This window comes from Triturus cristatus, chromosome 10 (genome assembly GCF_964204655.1).
Source record: "Triturus cristatus chromosome 10, aTriCri1.1, whole genome shotgun sequence".
Taxonomy (NCBI): Eukaryota; Metazoa; Chordata; class Amphibia; order Caudata; family Salamandridae; genus Triturus; species Triturus cristatus.
In genome coordinates this window covers 1,109,223,810-1,109,241,428 of record NC_140593.1, presented here as the reverse complement: position 1 = coordinate 1,109,241,428, position 17,619 = coordinate 1,109,223,810, and the positions used below count along the sequence as shown (strand labels likewise).

Here is a 17,619-nt window from a genome sequence, read left to right as displayed (position 1 = left end):
AAAAACAAGGCGGCACGCACTCTCCACAGCGCTCTCAGCTAGCACAGAGCATATGGAGATGGGCCATACCCCGGAAAATCTTTCTCCTAGCCCAACATGTCCCAGGAGTCCAAAACACCATAGCAGATCTGCTCAGCAGACAAACACAACTCCTCCACGAGTGGGAACTCCACCCACAAGTTCTTCACCCGTACTTTCAAATATGGGGGCATCCACAGATAGACCTCTTCGCCACCCACGAAAATGCCCAATCTTCGCCGCCAGATATCCACACCCATTGTCCAAAGGCAATGCAATATAGATGAACTGGTCAGGCAGATTTGCATACGCTTTTCCGCCTCTCCCACTCATTCCACTAGTGGTGCGCAAACTACAACAACACTCCCTCACACTAATCCTAGTAGCTCCAACTTGGGCCAGACAACTGTGGTACACCACACTGCTGGAACTATCCGTAGTACCGCTCCAAAAATTACACCTCTCTCCACACCTCTTAACCCAGAACCATGGAGAGATCAGGCACCCGGACCCAGCTCAGCTCAACCTTGCTATCTGGCTCCTGAAATCCTAGAATTTGGTTACCTAAATCTTCCCCCTGACTGTATGAACGTCATCAAAGAAGCTAGGCGACCCACCACTAGAGCGTGCTATGCGGCCAAGTGGAAACGTGTTGTTGTCTATTGTAACAACAATACCATCAATCCCCTAGATGTGTCTATTCAACACATCATAGGCTATTTACTACATCTACAAAGATGCAATCTAGCCTATACATCCATTAGACTGCACCTTGCAGCCATAGCAGCTTATCTACAAAACAGGCAACATCTATCACTCTTTAGAGTACCTGCCATTAAAGCCTTCATGGAAGGCCTTAAAAGAATAATTCCCCCCAAAGTGCCACCCTCACCTGTGTGGAACTTAAATATCGTTCTCACCAGACTAATGGGGCCTCCCTTCGAACCTCTTCACAAATGTGAACTTCAATTTCTCGAATGGAAAACTGCTTTTCTTGTAGCCATCACTTCCCTCAGAAGGGTCAGTGAGATACAAGCACTTACCATTCAAGAACCTTTTCTCCAAATGCACCAGAACAAGGTTGTTCTCCGTACCAACCCAAAATTCCTCCCTAAGGTCATTTCTCCCTTTCACCTAAACCAATCTGTAGAACTACCAGTCGTCTTCTCGCAACCACAGACGGTTGCAGAAAGAGCTCTTCACACATTAGATGTCAAACGAGCCTTACTCTACTACGTAGAGAGAACACAACCTTTCCGTAAGACCAAACAACTGTTTATCTCTTTCTCACCATCACATAAAGGCAACCCCATATCCAAGTCGGGGATAGCTAGGTGGATTGTCAAATGCATTCAGATTTGCTACTACAAAGCAAAACGAATGCTATCAGTTCCCCCTAAAGCCCACTCTACACGTAAAATAGGGGCTTCAATGGCATTTGTAGGGAACATCCCATTAGATGATATCTGCAGAGCAGCTACATGGTCAACACCGCACACTTTCACTAAACACTATTGTGTAGATGTGCAAACTAAGCAACAGGCTAGTGTGGGCCAGGCTGTACTTAGAACATTATTTCAAACCACTGCAACAGATACCGGTGGTCGCCACTAAGGATGGGTACTGCTATATAATCTATGCACAAGTGTGTAATCTGCAGCTCATATGCATCGAACGGAATATGCTACTAACCAGTATGCATCTGTTCTTGGCATGTAGAGCTGCAGATCTACACACGCCCACCCGGCTGCCTTTATCTGTTCCAGTCTATCTTATTTAGATACAACACACATGGGCATCCTCACTGTTATTACTACGCTCCATCTTTCCCTGCTGGTGAAAAACAATCTGAGGATGGAGCCGAAGCCCATGCGCAATACGATCCAAAGGAGGAGTCACCAAACTCGTGACTTCCAAAGACTTTCCAAGAGGAAAAACAACTGCAAACATCCGGGCCCAACACCAGATGGCGATCTATGCACAAGTGTGTAGATCTGCAGCTCTGCATGCCAAGAACAGATGCATACTGGTAAGTAGCATATTCCTTCTGGTTGGATACAGTTCGAAGAAACATACTGTTCGAGGCATATGAGCTGCAGATTACACACTGTGCATAGATCGCCATCTGCTGTTGGGCCCGGATGTTTGCACTTGTTTTTGTCTTGGAAAGTCTTTGGAAGTCACGAGGTATGTGACTCCTCCTTTGGATCATAGTGCGCATGGGCATCGTCTCCATCCTCAGATTATTTTCCGCCATTGGGCTCGGATGTGTTCTCGCGTTCCAGTTTTCCAATCACACGCGACCCTTCAACTTCAAAGTCTTCGATTCCGGTCGTCGACGAAGGTCCTTCGGGCCTACCTGGGCCTCATCTCCGGCTCATGGAAAGGACGCCATTCAAAAAGTGTCCTCGATGTGGGTCGAAGTTTCCCCACATCGACCTACATGAGGTGTGCAACCTCTGCCTCTCACCGGAGCACGAGGCCAGAGACTGTCCAGCTTGCGCCTCCTTCCGCTCCAAAAAGACCTTCAGGGACAGACGAGCTCAAAGAACAATGGCGCACTCGTCATCTTCGATCCCCGACGACATCTTTCAAGAGGGCGTCCATGTTCCTGAGCAGGGTCGAGTCGAGGAAGCCATCACCAGCGCCTCCGAAGCAGATGACTCCGACGTCGAAGACATCACTCCAGCTCAAAGGGTCGTGAGTACAGACGTCAACCCCGATCCACACCCCCCCTCGACACTGTCAAAAAAGGCTTCGGTACCACCTCCACCTTCGGGCCCAGGTGCACACCGAGACACTGCTTCCCATGCCCCGCCTTCGGGCCCTGTAAAGAAGCCTTTAAAGCCTTTAGGCGACTCGGGCTCGAGTCAGCCTACCCTCGGTACTGAAAAACGAACTCAGGCACCGAAGAAGAAGGCGTCCTCGTCCTCATCCACGCCGACCGCTGCTTCCACATCAAAGCACTCGGCTTCGAAGGCTAGCACCAGTTCCTCGGCACCGACAACACCCTCGGAGCCAACTAAACAACGCCCACCAAAAGGCCCCGATTCTTCCAAGCCAAAGACCTCGGAACCGAAAAAACAGCAACCGGTTCCAACTGATAAAGACACTTCAAAACTACACGGTTCCAAGACTAGAACCGCTACCGAGTCGACGCCGAAAAAACTTACGGCACCGAAACCCTTGACTCAGAAAGATCTGTCTCCACAGATGAACTGTTTCGTCCAGATGCTTAGCATCAAGAAAAGACCTCCTGGAAACGCAAACGCCCGCACCGCCGCCAAAGAAGAGAGACTTTGCTACCTCTCCATTATGGATCCTTTCTCCACTTCCTCCTTCTCCTTCTCCTCCTCCTCCACCACACCGCTCTTCCACACCATCACCTACCCCAATAGATGATGATGATGATGACAACACCTCAGATGATGCAGGGGGAGGTGCGGGCGATCAATCCCTTGGGGACCCTACCCCTACTGGCTCCCCTGACCCCTGGGACGATTACAGTGTCCCAGATGTCCCTTACACCCCACAGGATGATATTTATCCCTCCAGGCCTTCCCCTCCAGAGGACAATATCGGATTCAACCAGCTCCTTCACAGAGCTGCCCAATACCACGGGGTTGCCCTGCATACAGACCCAGTAGAGGAGGATTTTCTTATGGACACCTTTGATACCACACAAAGGTCCACCTCAACACTGCCCATGCTTAAAGGGGTCATTAAGCACGCACCAGAGATCTTTAAAGACCCAGTTAGAGCTCGAGTTATCAACCCGAGAATAGAAAAGAAGTATAAAGCTGCTCCTACTGACCCAGTATACATTAAAGGCCCCGCACCACTAGACTCCCTAGTAGTCTCTAATGCAAGGAAGAGAGCAAATTCCCAAACATCAGGTGACGCACCACCACCAGACAAGGAATCAAAACTCCTAGACGCCTCTGGCAAACGCACAGCGTCACAGGCAGCAAACATTTGCCGTATTGCTAATACCCAAGCGCTGCTAGCCAGATGTAGCAGGGCACATTATGATGAGCTTGAGTCCATAATGCAGCACCTCCCTGACAAATATAAAAACAGGGCCAGTAAACTCATCCAGGAGGGTAAAACCATCACTAACCCCTCCATTCGGTGTGCCCTAGATGTAGCAGATACCTCCTCAAGGGCAATAAACACCAGTGTCCTTTTGCGCAAGCATGCCTGGTTACGCATATCAGGTTTTAAACCTGAGGCCCAGAGTTCTATACTCAATCACCCTTTTGATGAGCAACACCTATTTGGCCCCAATGTAGACGTATCCCTTGAGAAAATGAAAAAGGATACAGACACCTCCAAATCTATGGGAGCCTTGCTATCGCAAGCTCCCAGACTGTCCTTTCGTCGCTCATCCTTCAGAAACACCCATCGAGGCTACTCCTCTGATAGCCCCTCCACCTCTTACAAAGCTCCCGCCCAATCCACCTTTACTAGAGGTTACCAAAGGGGTGGTTACAGGGGGAACAACAGCAGAGGCAAAAACAACTCCTGCTCTGCCTCCACACCCCCCATGACTTCCCTCCACTTCCCCCCGACCATTCCACTCCAGTCGGGGGAAGACTCCACCAATTTCTCCCTGCCTGGGAAAACATCACTTCAGAAAGGTGGGTCCACCAAATAATTCAATACCCCCGACCGCCCCCCCCCCCCCCCCAACCATACCACCCAAACACCGTCCAATGTCACAATAGCATCTGTTACTATTAAAGCAGGAGGTAATCTCCCTCCTACAAAAAAGTGCAATAGAACCAGTTCCCCTGCACCAACGAAACAAGGGAGTTTACTCCCTCTATTTTCTCATGCCAAAGAAGGACGGATCTCTAAGGCCTATTTTAGACCTCAGACCCCCTAAACCTATACATACACTCAGACCACTTCCACATGGTCACACTTCAGCAGGTCCTCCCTCTACTTTCCCAGGGCGACTTCCTTGCTACTCTAGACCTCAAGGATGCCTATTTCCACATTCCTATTCACAGCACTCACAGAAAATATCTCAGATTCGTAGTGGACGGTCAGCACTATCAATTCAAAGTACTCCCATTTGGAGTCACCACAGCACCAAGGGTGTTTACCAAGTGCCTAGCAGTGGTGGCAGCACACCTAAGAAGACAACACATCCATGTCTTCCCATATCTAGATGAGGGGCTCATAAAAGCCAGCTCATACAGTCAGTGTGTACAACACACTCACGCCACTATTCAACAACTTCACGACCTGGGGTTCACAATTAATCACGCCAAGTCCCAGCTGCAATCGTCCCACACACAACAATACCTCGGTGCCACAATAGACACCTCAAGAGCGCTCGCCTATGCCAGTCCCGCCAGGATAGCGAGCATGCAAGCTCTTCTCACCAGATTCCAACCGCAACACTCTCTTCCAGCTCAAGTGTTCATGCAACTAATAGGGATGATGGCCTCTTGCATATTCATAGTGCCTCATGCAAGACTCCAGATACGTCCTCTCCAAGAGTGCTTAGCACGCCAATGGAACCAGGCTCAAGGTCAGCTAACAGATCTGGTGTTGGTAGACGGTCGTACCCATCGCTCTCTGCAGTGGTGGAACACCAAGAACCTTTCCAAAGGGCGACCATTCCTCGAGCCAGTTCCTCAAATAGTCATGACAGCAGACGCATCGCTCTCAGGCTGGGGAGCTCACATACTACATCACACCATGCAGGGCAGTTTGACACATCAACAAAAGTTACTCCACATCAACCACCTGGAGTTACTAGCCATATTCCTAGCTTTAAAAGCATTTCCAAAACAAATATCAGGCAAGACTGTCTTAGTCCGCACCGACAACATGACAGCCATGTGTTATATCCAAACACAAGGCGTGACACACACTCTGCAGCTCTCTCAGCTCACACAGAGCATATGGAGGTGGGCTATACCTCAGAACATTTTTCTCCTAGCCCAACATGTCCCAGGAGTCCAAAACACAATGGCCGACCTGTTGAGCGGTCAAACACAACCAATCCACGAGTGGGAACTTCATCCACAAGTTCTTCAACCGTTTTTTCAGATGTGGGGGCAACCACAGATAGACCTCTTCGCCACCCAAAAAATGCCAAATGGCCAAACTTCGCCGCCAGGTATCCTCACCCATCGTCCAAAGCAAATGCGATATGGATGAACTGGTCAGGCAGATTTGCGTACGCTTTTCCGTCTCTCCCACTCATTCCCCTAGTGGTGTGCAAACTACAGCAACACTCCTTAACGCTCATCCTAGTTGCTCCAACTTGGGCCAGACAACCATGGTACACCACACTGCTGGAACTCTCCGTAGTTCTGCACCAAAAAGTACACCTCTCTCCACCCCTCCTAACCCAGAACCATGGAGAGATCCAACACCCAGACCCAGCTCAGCTCAACCTAGCGATCTGGCTCATGAAGTCCTAGAATTCGGTTACCTTAACCTTCCTCCTGACTGTATGAACATCATCAAAGAAGCTATACGGCCTACCACTAGAGCATGCTATGCAGCCAAGTGGAAAATATTTGTGATATACTGCCATAACAACAACACTGATCCCCTCGATGTGTCTATCCAACACATCATAGGCTACTTACTACACCTCCAAAGATGCAACCTAGCCTACACGTCTATCAGACTGCATCTTGCTGCCATAGCAGCATATTTACAAAATAGACAACACCTCTCACTTTTCAGAGTACCTGCCATAAAGGCCTTTATGAAAGGACTCAAAAGAATAATTCCCCCCAGAGTACCACCTTTCCCTGTGTGGAATTTGAAAATCGTTCTCACAAGACTAATGGGTCCTCCATTTGAACCCCTACATAAATGTGAGCTACAATTCTTAACATGGAAAACTGCTTTCCTAGTAGCCTTTACTTCTCTACGAAGAGTTAGTGAACTGCAAGCACTAACCATTCAAGAACCCTTTCTGCAGATGCATCTTAATAAGGTTGTTCTCCGAACTAATCCTAAATTCCTCCCTAAAGTCATTTCTCCCTTCCACCTCAATCAATCTGTGGAGCTGCCCGTATTCTTCTCGCAGCCACAAACAGTCGCAGAAAGAGATCTTCACAACTTAGATGTCAAAAGAGCACTACTGTACTACATAGAGAGAACACAAACTTTTCGTAAGACCTAACAACTATTTGTGTCTTTCTCACCACCACACAAGGGCAACCCCATATCAAAATCTGGGCTAGCTAGGTGGATTGTCAAATACATACCGATTTGTTACCACAAAGCAAAACGTACATTATCTGTTCCTCCTAAAGCCCACTCTACACGAAAGATAGGGGCTTCAATGGCATTTTTAGGGAACATTCCCTTAGATGATATCTGCAAAGCAGCTACATGATCTACACCGCACACATTCACAAAACACTATTGTGTTGATGTGCAAACTAAACAACAAGCTAGTGTGGGCCAGGCTGTACTCAAAACACTATTTCAAACCACTGCAACAGATACGGGTGGTCGCCGCTAAGGTTGGGAACTGCTATATAATCTATGCACAAGTGTGTAATCTGCAGCTCATATGCCTCGAACGGAATATGCTACTTACCAGTATGCATCTGTTCTTTGCATGTAGAGCTACAGATGTACACACGCCCACCCGCCTCCCCGGCTACCTTTATCTGTTCCAGTATTATCTTACTTAGATACACCATACATGGGCATCTTTCCTGTTTCTTACTAAGCTCCATCATTTCCCTGCTGGCGAAAAACAATCTGAGGATGGAGTCGATGCCCATGCGCACTATGATCCAAAGGAGTCGTCACATACCTCGTGACTTCCAAAGACTTTCCAAGACAAAAACAAGTGCAAACATCCAGGCCCAACACCAGATGGCGATCTATGCACAGTGTGTAGATCTGCAGCTCTACATGCCAAGAACAGATGCATACTGGTAAGTAGCATATTCCTTAGCTGATTAGGCTAGAGTTGTACTTAAGGTATACCAGATGAAACTGCTTATGTCCTCAGATATTTGTCTAATCCTCTTACTTTTTGTTTTAATTAGGAAATATGCACCAGTGTGGGTGTTATAGTACATTTATTCTTCTGAGAAGCGTTTTATATACAGAAATCTCTTCGTCCGAGGTGACCAAAAATACTGAACATGAGCACTTCTTTAGTTCCTCTTAAAAGAGTCCCGAGTACTGTTTTCTTCACTGTTTTCTGTGGCTACACTGGTAATTGTTTTGTCTTGTATAACCGATGAGGCAGTTTTCCCACAGATGCTGCTATTGTGCCTTTTTGATGAGGCCCATATTCATCAAAGCAGGGCACATTGAGGGTTTTCAGATAGTGAATCAATTGGCCTTTTAGCTACTGCCTGTTGGTGGGAGTCCTTTTTTTTATAAATTCTTAGATGTTCAGGTGATACTTAGTAGAGCTTTTGCAGGTCCTGTCACCCACTCAAAATGTCCCTAGTTTTTTAATACTGTAATACTCCAGTTAGAATTTCAAGTTACTCCTGGTATACCCTTAATTTTCTGTTTCTCGAGGTATCGAAGTAAAGTAGCTGACTTGCTGTAGTATTCTGTCAAAAATTAGGAATTCAGATGAAGTACTACACAGTGAATAACAGCCAGCAATCTGTGTTCACCTCTCGTAATATCTTTAAGGAAGAATAGGGTCTCGATCCATTTATGCTTTCATAGAATGGGGACAGAGGTGCGAGACAACATTTATAAAATGTAGCAATGAGTGCCTAATTTGTTAATATATCTAAATAAGTGTTGGGGCCCAAAGTTTTCAAGAGCCCACCACGTGAGCTGCTGAATGCCAGAGTTGACTGATACCTTTTGCCTCTATTTCCACTACCCTACACTTCCTCTCTCTTGCAGGCTATTTTTTTCCTCCATTGGTCACTCTTTTCCTGTCTATCTCATTCTCCTCTTTCTCCCTTGTCTGTCTTTCTTTACCTTGCTCTGAGTCAGAGTCTAATGATGAAAATTAAGTACAGGTGCCCTTTCCCGGCAGGGTTAAATCACCTACTCGCAACCTTGCTTTGTTCTGTATGGCACACTTTGCCAGTGTCCTCATGAACTGCGTACAGCGCAGTTCAACTCATTGTGCTGAAAGTGCCAGATAAAAATAGTAGCAATCCCTTCCCACTTGGCTGCTGGTAAAATGCCTCTATTGACCTAGCAGCCAACACTATCTGTCACGACGCTCACTCAAATATGGGGTTCACTTTGAGTGACCTCATGTCAGCATATTGGAGTACCCCTGTGGAGTTTTAGATTTAGGGGTTCACTGCTGGAAAAGAGTAGGGCATGCCAGACAAACGTGGCTGTACAACTGGGAGTTTCCAAGCCATGCTGAGTATTTTAATCCCAGTAAGTGTGCCTACATGCATTGCACTGCAAGCCTGTACATACTGAACAGAGATTGGCCTGAAGAGTTGGCCAGAAATCCGGGGAGGTGAAAACAAACCAGAAATGAACAAGTCCGACCCCTTGCAGTATTTTTATTTTAAAGTAACAGGAGCTTTATGAATTTGCGTATCACCAGGTATAACAGAAAATATGTCAGTGACCCAATTGAAAATATTTGTCTCTCAGTTTGCAATAAAAATATCGTTATGCATTGCAGGAAATACTGGATTCCCTCGCAGAATTGTACTCTCTATTACAAGAGGAGGATATGTGGGCTGGTCTGTGGCAGAAGCGTTGCAAGTTTCCAGAGACAGCAACTGCCATTGCATATGAACAGCATGGCTTCTTTGAGCAGGTACATTTTTTTTAAAACATGATTGTGATGTGTATTATTTAATGAAAGACAAATACTTGTTTAAATGCATACACCAGTACACTTCTTAACTTAAAACATAATTTCAGCACCCAGAAAGTATTTTTGCGTGTGTAAACTTCTTTCAGAGCAAATGGACAAATAAATCTTGGATGAGGAAAGAAAGTTAGATTCCTGTAACATTGGTTCTCAGTTGTTGGTATCTGGCACAGAATCACATACTTTTAACTGTTCCCTGGAATCCTTTGTACATTTACATAGCAATAAGTACTTTACCCTAAACTATACATATATATGGCTTTTGATTTGACCAGCTGTATGGTAGAGTATGTTGCTGCTGCCTCCTAATCACGCTTGGAGTCACTCACTCTTGCTTAGCATTTAGGTATGCCTCTGTGTATGATACCATATATAACAAATTATAAATTAACTCAAGTATTACTGCTAAAATTAATTTTGATAAAGATGTTTCATTATATTTTTTTCAAATTACAAAAATATAGTTAGATGAATGTAATTTCTCATTTTAATATTTTGTTACTGATCCCTGCACGTTGAAATTACCTTACTACTCCTGTACACTAACCATCCCTCAACACCCCTTACAACACCTGTACACTACTTGCCCATGAGCTCTAAAAACTTCATACTAACTCCATACACTACCTATCCCTGCGCCCTACACAACCCTTTCTACCTTTATACACTACCCATCTCAGAAACCCTAAAAAATCCATAATACCCCTATCCATGAACCATGTAAACTCCTTTCCGCTGTCTTCAGGTGCCCTGACATGGCTAACATGTGGCAAATTAGAGCTATATAAAAGCATCTTGGCAAGCATTGAATATGCATCCTGCTGTGGGGAAATGCATACTGCTGCGGGGAAAAAAATGTTATCTGGAAAAAAGAGCAAATCGACCCTTGACTGATTAATTTCTTTCACTGAGATAGTGCTTGCAAGCCCTTTTAAGATAGACAGTGAAGACAGAGAAATAATGCTTGCAGGAATCTGGCAGTATTTATTTACTACCTGTTACGATTACTACTATGCTAGCTAAAGAGACTTGGGAAAGGGATCATGTAATATTCAAATGCCCAGTAACAAAAGCATTTGTTGTTACACGGATGCCATGTTGAGTCCTTCTTGGTTGGACAATCAGCAGTGTTGTTAGGCTCTGACATATTCATGTGTGTACTACTTAGATTATCAGGGGCCATGATCTTAAATCGCCATTACAAAGAATAGGTGGAACAATTGGAGCCTCCATGCAGAATAAGGGAGTCTGAAACCAAGAGAACCTTCAGGACATTTTAGGAGAGCACAATTTGTTCAAAAACCAAAATCTGTCTTGGCAACAATTAGGCTGTTATCTTTCGCGTTGCTAGTCTTAAAACTTTGTAGTCCGGTAAAACGAAATGACTTTTCCTGAATAGTTCAGAAAGAGAACATTCCTTAGAGAATCAAGGTCTAACAAAAAGCTGTGGCCAGTGGCATCAGTCAACTATAGCAAAAAGTTCTATTTAGAGAAAATCCCTTTTGTTGATGTAAATAATAAGATCAGAATATTTATTTGCCGATTATAAGGAGCAACGGGTAATCTACTCATTGAGTCCCCTTCGTATTCTTTTCTCCTTTATAATGGAAGGCCAATGGAATGATGATCCTTCGAAGTCTTACAGCTGAACCTTGTACAGGTACAAGGAAGAGTAACAGACCATCCCAGTTTGTTTAAATCCAGCTATGACACTGTGTTGTCATAACATTTTCTTTCCCCTGAATAAGATAAAGAAGTTTCTTCAGATACCAGAATACATCCTCCTATTCCAAACTGGAATAGAATGCCATATATTGGCAGACCACAGTAAACCATCTCAGGAGTATGCTCCAAAACAATATTGAGAGAGTAGGTTGTCATTTGGGATTCATAAACAGGGTCCAGAATTTTTTCTGAGCGTCTTTGACTGTTGCTGTGGAAACAAAGTCACATTTATTGATAGAAAGTTTACAATCTGGGTCATCCACATTGCTGAGCCCTTGTTGCCATTCAGTGAGGCTCTAATTGACTCTTCAGTAACTACTTGAACAAAGTCATGCTTAACTCCCCCAGTAAGTCCGCCAGTGGCGAGACGACACACTGGGTGACCTCACTTTTCTCAGCATCATCCAGTTCTTGAAAGGTTGGTGATCCAGGCACACAAGAGCATGGTCGACCCACGTTCCTTCCCTTCTGCGCCGCCAAGTAGGGAGTCAAAGTGCATCAATGCATTCAACAAGAGAGTATTTTTCTCCACCAGTTTAGCACTGATGTCCCTCAATAGAATAGTTCTTCTAGGCCGTTATATACACACACACACTGTCTGTGACACTGCCAAAGAGATCTTGCAGACTGTCTGTGACAAATGTTTTGCAGGCAGATATTGGCACAGTGGACGGTGTGGGTCATGCTATGGGCACCAGTGTCGTGATCAGACATCAAGTGTGAGCTACTGATATTTCTGGGAACATCCACATGTCATTAGTGGACATGCTCTTTGATGGATCCCAGCTCTTTGGAGAAAAGGCTGACTCAGTGCTAGAGTGCTCCAAAGATAGCTGTGTTACGTCTTGCTCCCTGGGCTTGCTTTTATAAGCCTGCCAAATTTACTAGCAGTACAGAGGGGACTGGCGGGGTCTGTCCTATTTACAGCAGTATCTGTCACAACCAGTCCAGCAGCAGACCCAGACTTTTTGCAGCTTCAGAGGATGTGGGGGTGTCTGAGTTTATGGATCCTGCCAGTGGCAACAATTTTCCAACTCGTCCTCTCCCACCACAACGGCTTCCACTGTACTTTGATTTCCCCTTGCAGGACTATACAAAACCTGTAGAATTACCTACCCAGCTAGAAACCCATAACTTCAGATCAGTGGGTGCTGCAATTTTTATAAGGCAATTTGCTTTGCAATTCCTTTCTCCCCTTTCTTCCTCCCACCATTTCTCACCCGTTACAACTCTAGTGTTAGCAGATCATTCTGACATTCTTTTACATGAGATCAAGTCCCTGAAGTTCAAGGAGGGCATTTAGGGGGTGCTGGAATTACAAAAGGACGACGTGTGCTACTTCAGCTGTTTCCTGGTGCCTTAGAAGGATGGCGGGATCAAAACTGTATTAAAACCTTCACCCCTTTAAACCTTTATGCGGAAGGGTAAATTAAAAATGCTGCCCCAGACCAGGTTCTTTATGCCCTTGAACCAGAGGATTGAATGGTATCTGTGTGCTTGCAGGATGTGTACTTTCATGCAGTCCCACAGATGCTGCCTTTGGTTTATGGGAGAGTTCGACAATTAAATTTGCTGTTCATCCCTTTGCTTCACTTCCGCCCCTCTGTTGTTTACAAATGTGATGGCAGTGGTCTTGGCCCACAAATTTTAAGATGGCACTTTCTCACAGTGGTTAACAATACAAACGTGCAGAGGCAACCACAAGATTGGTCTATACATTGCACTAAGTAGTGAAGGTGTAAGACCGTGAAATATACCTCAACTGGAGGTCTATTGATATGCACAAGAAAAAGGAAAAAATCCAAAAACACACCTCACGGAGAGGTCAAGAAATGTGCATGTATGTGCGGGACAACAGTGTGCACTGAAACAAATGAGACATACCTCGTTGAGAGGTCAATGTTGTGCACAAGAGTAGTGGGAATACAACCCACGTGAAACACCCCGTGAAGAGGTGAAAACATTGTGCACTGTAATAAGACACATACCTCGTGGAGAGGTCAATGTTGTGCACTACAGTAGCGGGAATGATAAACATTGTGCACTGTAACGAGAGGGCGGGGAACCCAACAACACACCCTGTGTAGGACAAGATGTAAACGTGTAACGTATTATGCACCATAGTGACGGGACTAAAACCCTTGCAAGACACCTCGTGTGGAGGTAAGGACAATGTGCACTGTAATGACGGGACTAACAAAAATATTGTGCACCGTACAACACTAAAAATATTGTGCACCTTACAAAAGAGACGACACCCCATGAGGTAAAAACAATGAGCACTGTGAAGGTACAGATATTGTACACCATGTGTGATAACTGGAACATTAGACTATTATGTAGCGATGTACATATGACAAGACATGTCTTGAAAATACACAATACGATTTTTGAACGTGCACAACCAGTAACAACCATTAAATAAGAATTACTGTAGATCGCTAAAAGTCTAATGCCTGTGGAAACAGGTCACAATAATGTTATAATATGTTAAAATGCACAACAAAATAGCAAGCATCACTGCCAAAGGTGTGCCTGTCACCGTGATCCAATGAGACAGGCGTCCAAAGTAGGAGAAAAGGACATTGTGGTAACAAAACAGGTCCAGAAGACTTGCAACATGAAATTACTTTGTAGGTGATGCAGTGCCCTCTGAAAACCGGAGGATAATTGGGCTTGCCCTAACCAAAGTACTTTGCAGCAGACACCATATCAGATTGAATTTTGAAAAACGAATGAACTTAAGGAGAACTCACCACCCGATCTGGAAACAAAGTACAGTGTCCTTGTCTTGGCCCCATAATGAAGAGCTAGTCTCCTGCCGAAAACTCACTGTTGGGAGAGGCATGGAGTAAAATCCATAAGGATCTTCCAAAAGGCAGGCGCACCACAAAGGCTAAGGAAAAATACCAGACCAAGTGAACACTCCTGAAACTGACTGAACACCATTGTGAGGTTTGTCGAATCCACGATGTTTTAACGTGCTCAATACTGGGTTGAGATAGTTTCATGCAGCTATGATTTTTCTGTATTCACTGCCCACTGTTACGCTGCCATCTAGTGTCAGTTGACGAATCTGTAGTTGCTGATTTCGTGTTCAATGCCTCACTGTTCTGTAGGTTTTTGGCAACTTTAAATATCCCATCCTCGTCGCCATAAAATTGTAGTGATCACTCCACGCAAGTAGATGAGGTTCAGGAGGATTTATTCATGTTAGTTACAAGATCAGTAATACAGCAGTAATTCAGCCCCACCAGGAGCAGCCAGCAAGGCGCTCAGCCCTTCTCCAACTGTGTAATTCATACGCCAACATTCTATGTTACATCATTTCTAGAGTGTTCCACTGGTGGAGCAGTGGATGACATGTAAAGCATAATAACCAAGGTGTGTGTGTTTAAGGAGTACTACAATTGCCCTGAAATGGACATGTTCAAAGATATTTTCAAATGGTGCACACATCGTTGAGATCTAAAGACCAGGGTTCTACTGGCACTTCATTGTCGATAAGGTGGCAGATTACACCTTTTGCATGTAATGCTTAACCTATACCTTCCAATTTAAAACATCAACATGCTAGACAAAATGTATGTTTTTTCAGGGCATTTCAAGGTACAATAAATATACTATAACATTTGCAATGTAGGATTGTTCTTCATTGACTGTCACATCCACCAGGGGTTGGATGTTGAGAAATTCTGTAGTGAAATGCAGCTAAAATATTTCATTTCCAATGTGAAAAAAAATATTGTCAGTTGGTCAATGACTGTTCCTATGTAGGTTTAGCTATCCTTTGCTTGTGAAATGGACCAATCTAGTTAATGCATTGCTAAGGGAATGTATTCCCATAGGTCCAATATAATGGAATGTATGGTAAAAAAAAATGTCATTTGAAAAAACTAAACATTTTACTACTGTTTCTAGGCACAGGAATCTTATGAAAAAGCGATGGAGAAAGCCAGAAAGGATCATGAGAGAAATAATGCTTCACCTGCCATCTTTCCAGAATACCAGCTATGGGAAGACAACTGGATTCGGTAAGAATTTGAAGGCTTTATTAAGACATGAAGTCATTTTTCAGAGTTAGACTAGTTCCCTTTTTTACCACCCAGTTTGTCTTGGGGGGGGGGGTCTCTGATCAGAAGCAGGTAAACTGCAAGGTTTATATTACTTCAACTTAGGGGTTTGTAGAAAAAGGGTGCAGTAGAAATGACAAAGTTCTGTTGGTTTATAGCCCCATATGTTCGAGACAGTGGTTCATCACAGTTAATTATATTGAAAATATAACCTTGAAAAATGTTACCCGAAAACGTAAACTTTCTGATAGACTTCTAGCCGCAGATTGCTATCCTTTTGATTATTCCCCAGGTGTCAGAGTATATCAAGAAACCTTTTTTGTAGAACCTGTGCACCACATGGACCCATACCCACACTGTTACCCTCCGGAAGTGAGAGGCCTGTAAAGAAGCCACTTCCACACACTGAAATCAATCCATTCCTTTCTGTGCCTTTAAACACTGATCCAGAACTTTTCTAGTCTCTGAGACCACTTTTTGCGATGTTTCTCACAAAATGTCATTAGTCTTTGATGGATGTCACCCCCTAACACAGATTTGTAGGCCCTGTAGGGACTGTCTCAAACAGATGTCTGTGACAGATCCCTGCCTGTTTTGCCTGTGGTGCCTGGGGTCGAGCCAGGACTTCAACACCTGCAGGGACAGCACGTCAATGCCATCAGGGAACGAAGGTGAAATTCCACATTGTTAAGCACAAGGAAACAAAGCGCCGGGCATGCTTCATGTCCAAAGCTCATTCCTGGTCCTGTTCCCACAGTCGACGGAGCCACTCTTGAGGCTGGTCTGAGTCGCAAGCGAATCTTCAGGTAAGCACAAGAAACATAAGTTAAGCTGAGTTCCGCTCCTCAGAGCCGGTCCTGTTCCAGAAATCTTCCAACTTCGGAGCCAATTCCACCGCTGATTACAGCACATCCCTAGTTTCCGGGGCCTTTAGCCATGTCGCACAAGATCGAAGTTTCGCTCAGCTCTGCTCTGGCTCTTCAGTGCTTTACTGACTTCCTCTAACGTGCCTTCGGTGCCCACGTAGCCGAATGGCCTACTACATGGATTACAAGCGGCCGGTTTACCCTTAGCGCTTGCTGGACACTATAAATTACTTCTACCCTTGTCTCCAGTATCGACACTTCCTTTGGATCCCATGCCTACTCTGGGCCCAGGTACGTTGACATAAGTGCCGATTTTGCTGCCCAAAGAGGTAGCCCCTTTGTCCTTTACAACACTGACTTTACCCTGGAACAAATTCAACCGACGTCGCAGCTGAATTATCCCGCGGTTTCTGCACTCGTCTTACCACAAGGCAGGCAGCAGTCTTTACAGTCTCTTTTTTTTTTTAATGGACTCTGATAATAATTATGACCAGGGTGATGAGTTTGCTCAGCCGATGACAATTGCTCTGAGGACTTGCAAGACACTAGCGGGCTGAACACTTCCTCTGAATCAGCCCTTTTCTCCGCTTCCTGCCCTGCCCACAGACAAATCTATATCCTAACACATGTTTATGCATAGGGCGGCCTATATCCTTGAGCTCCTTTTCTCCTCCACTCCATGGTGGTGAAAACTAACATCCTGACAGAAGTCTTGCAGCCTGGCCAGACTGCTTTTGAACCTCTCCTTCCTTTTAATGAGGCCTTGATAGACACCCTACTAGGGGATTGGGCTAAGCCTTGTATTGGCCCTCTGTTTAACCAGCAAATTGCCAGTTGTCATCGCCCTGCTGCAGGCGACCTGGTCTTCTTGTCGCATCACCCCTCTCCTGAGGGCCCAATAGTGCAGGCCTCCACCAGTCGGACCAACCCCAACAATTTTCTTGCCACTCCCCATATCAGGAAATCGAAGCGACATTCAAAAAATGCCTCTTCTCCTTGGCCAGTTTGGCCAAATTGTCAGTTAGCGCATTGTGTTTGCTGGGCCTCTAAACTCATATCCTCTGGGACTCTGTGGCGCAAGTCCTATCATGTGTTTCTGAAGTCCGTCTCCCTGTTCTGT

The 17,619-nt window shown here is 45.1% G+C and overlaps 1 protein-coding gene across 3 annotated transcripts in view; it reads left to right on the top strand.

The window, feature by feature from the left end:
- The window catches only part of TRRAP (transformation/transcription domain associated protein), a 1,075,110-nt gene that overhangs the window by 922,873 nt on the left and 134,618 nt on the right, over positions 1-17,619 (top strand). For all 3 annotated transcript variants that reach the window (XM_085629333.1, XM_085629332.1, XM_085629331.1), the window contains 2 exons: positions 9,641-9,778; positions 15,482-15,594. In XM_085629333.1, coding sequence (XP_085485459.1) covers positions 9,641-9,778; positions 15,482-15,594 — 251 coding nt within the window. The remainder of the gene's footprint in view (positions 1-9,640; positions 9,779-15,481; positions 15,595-17,619) is intronic.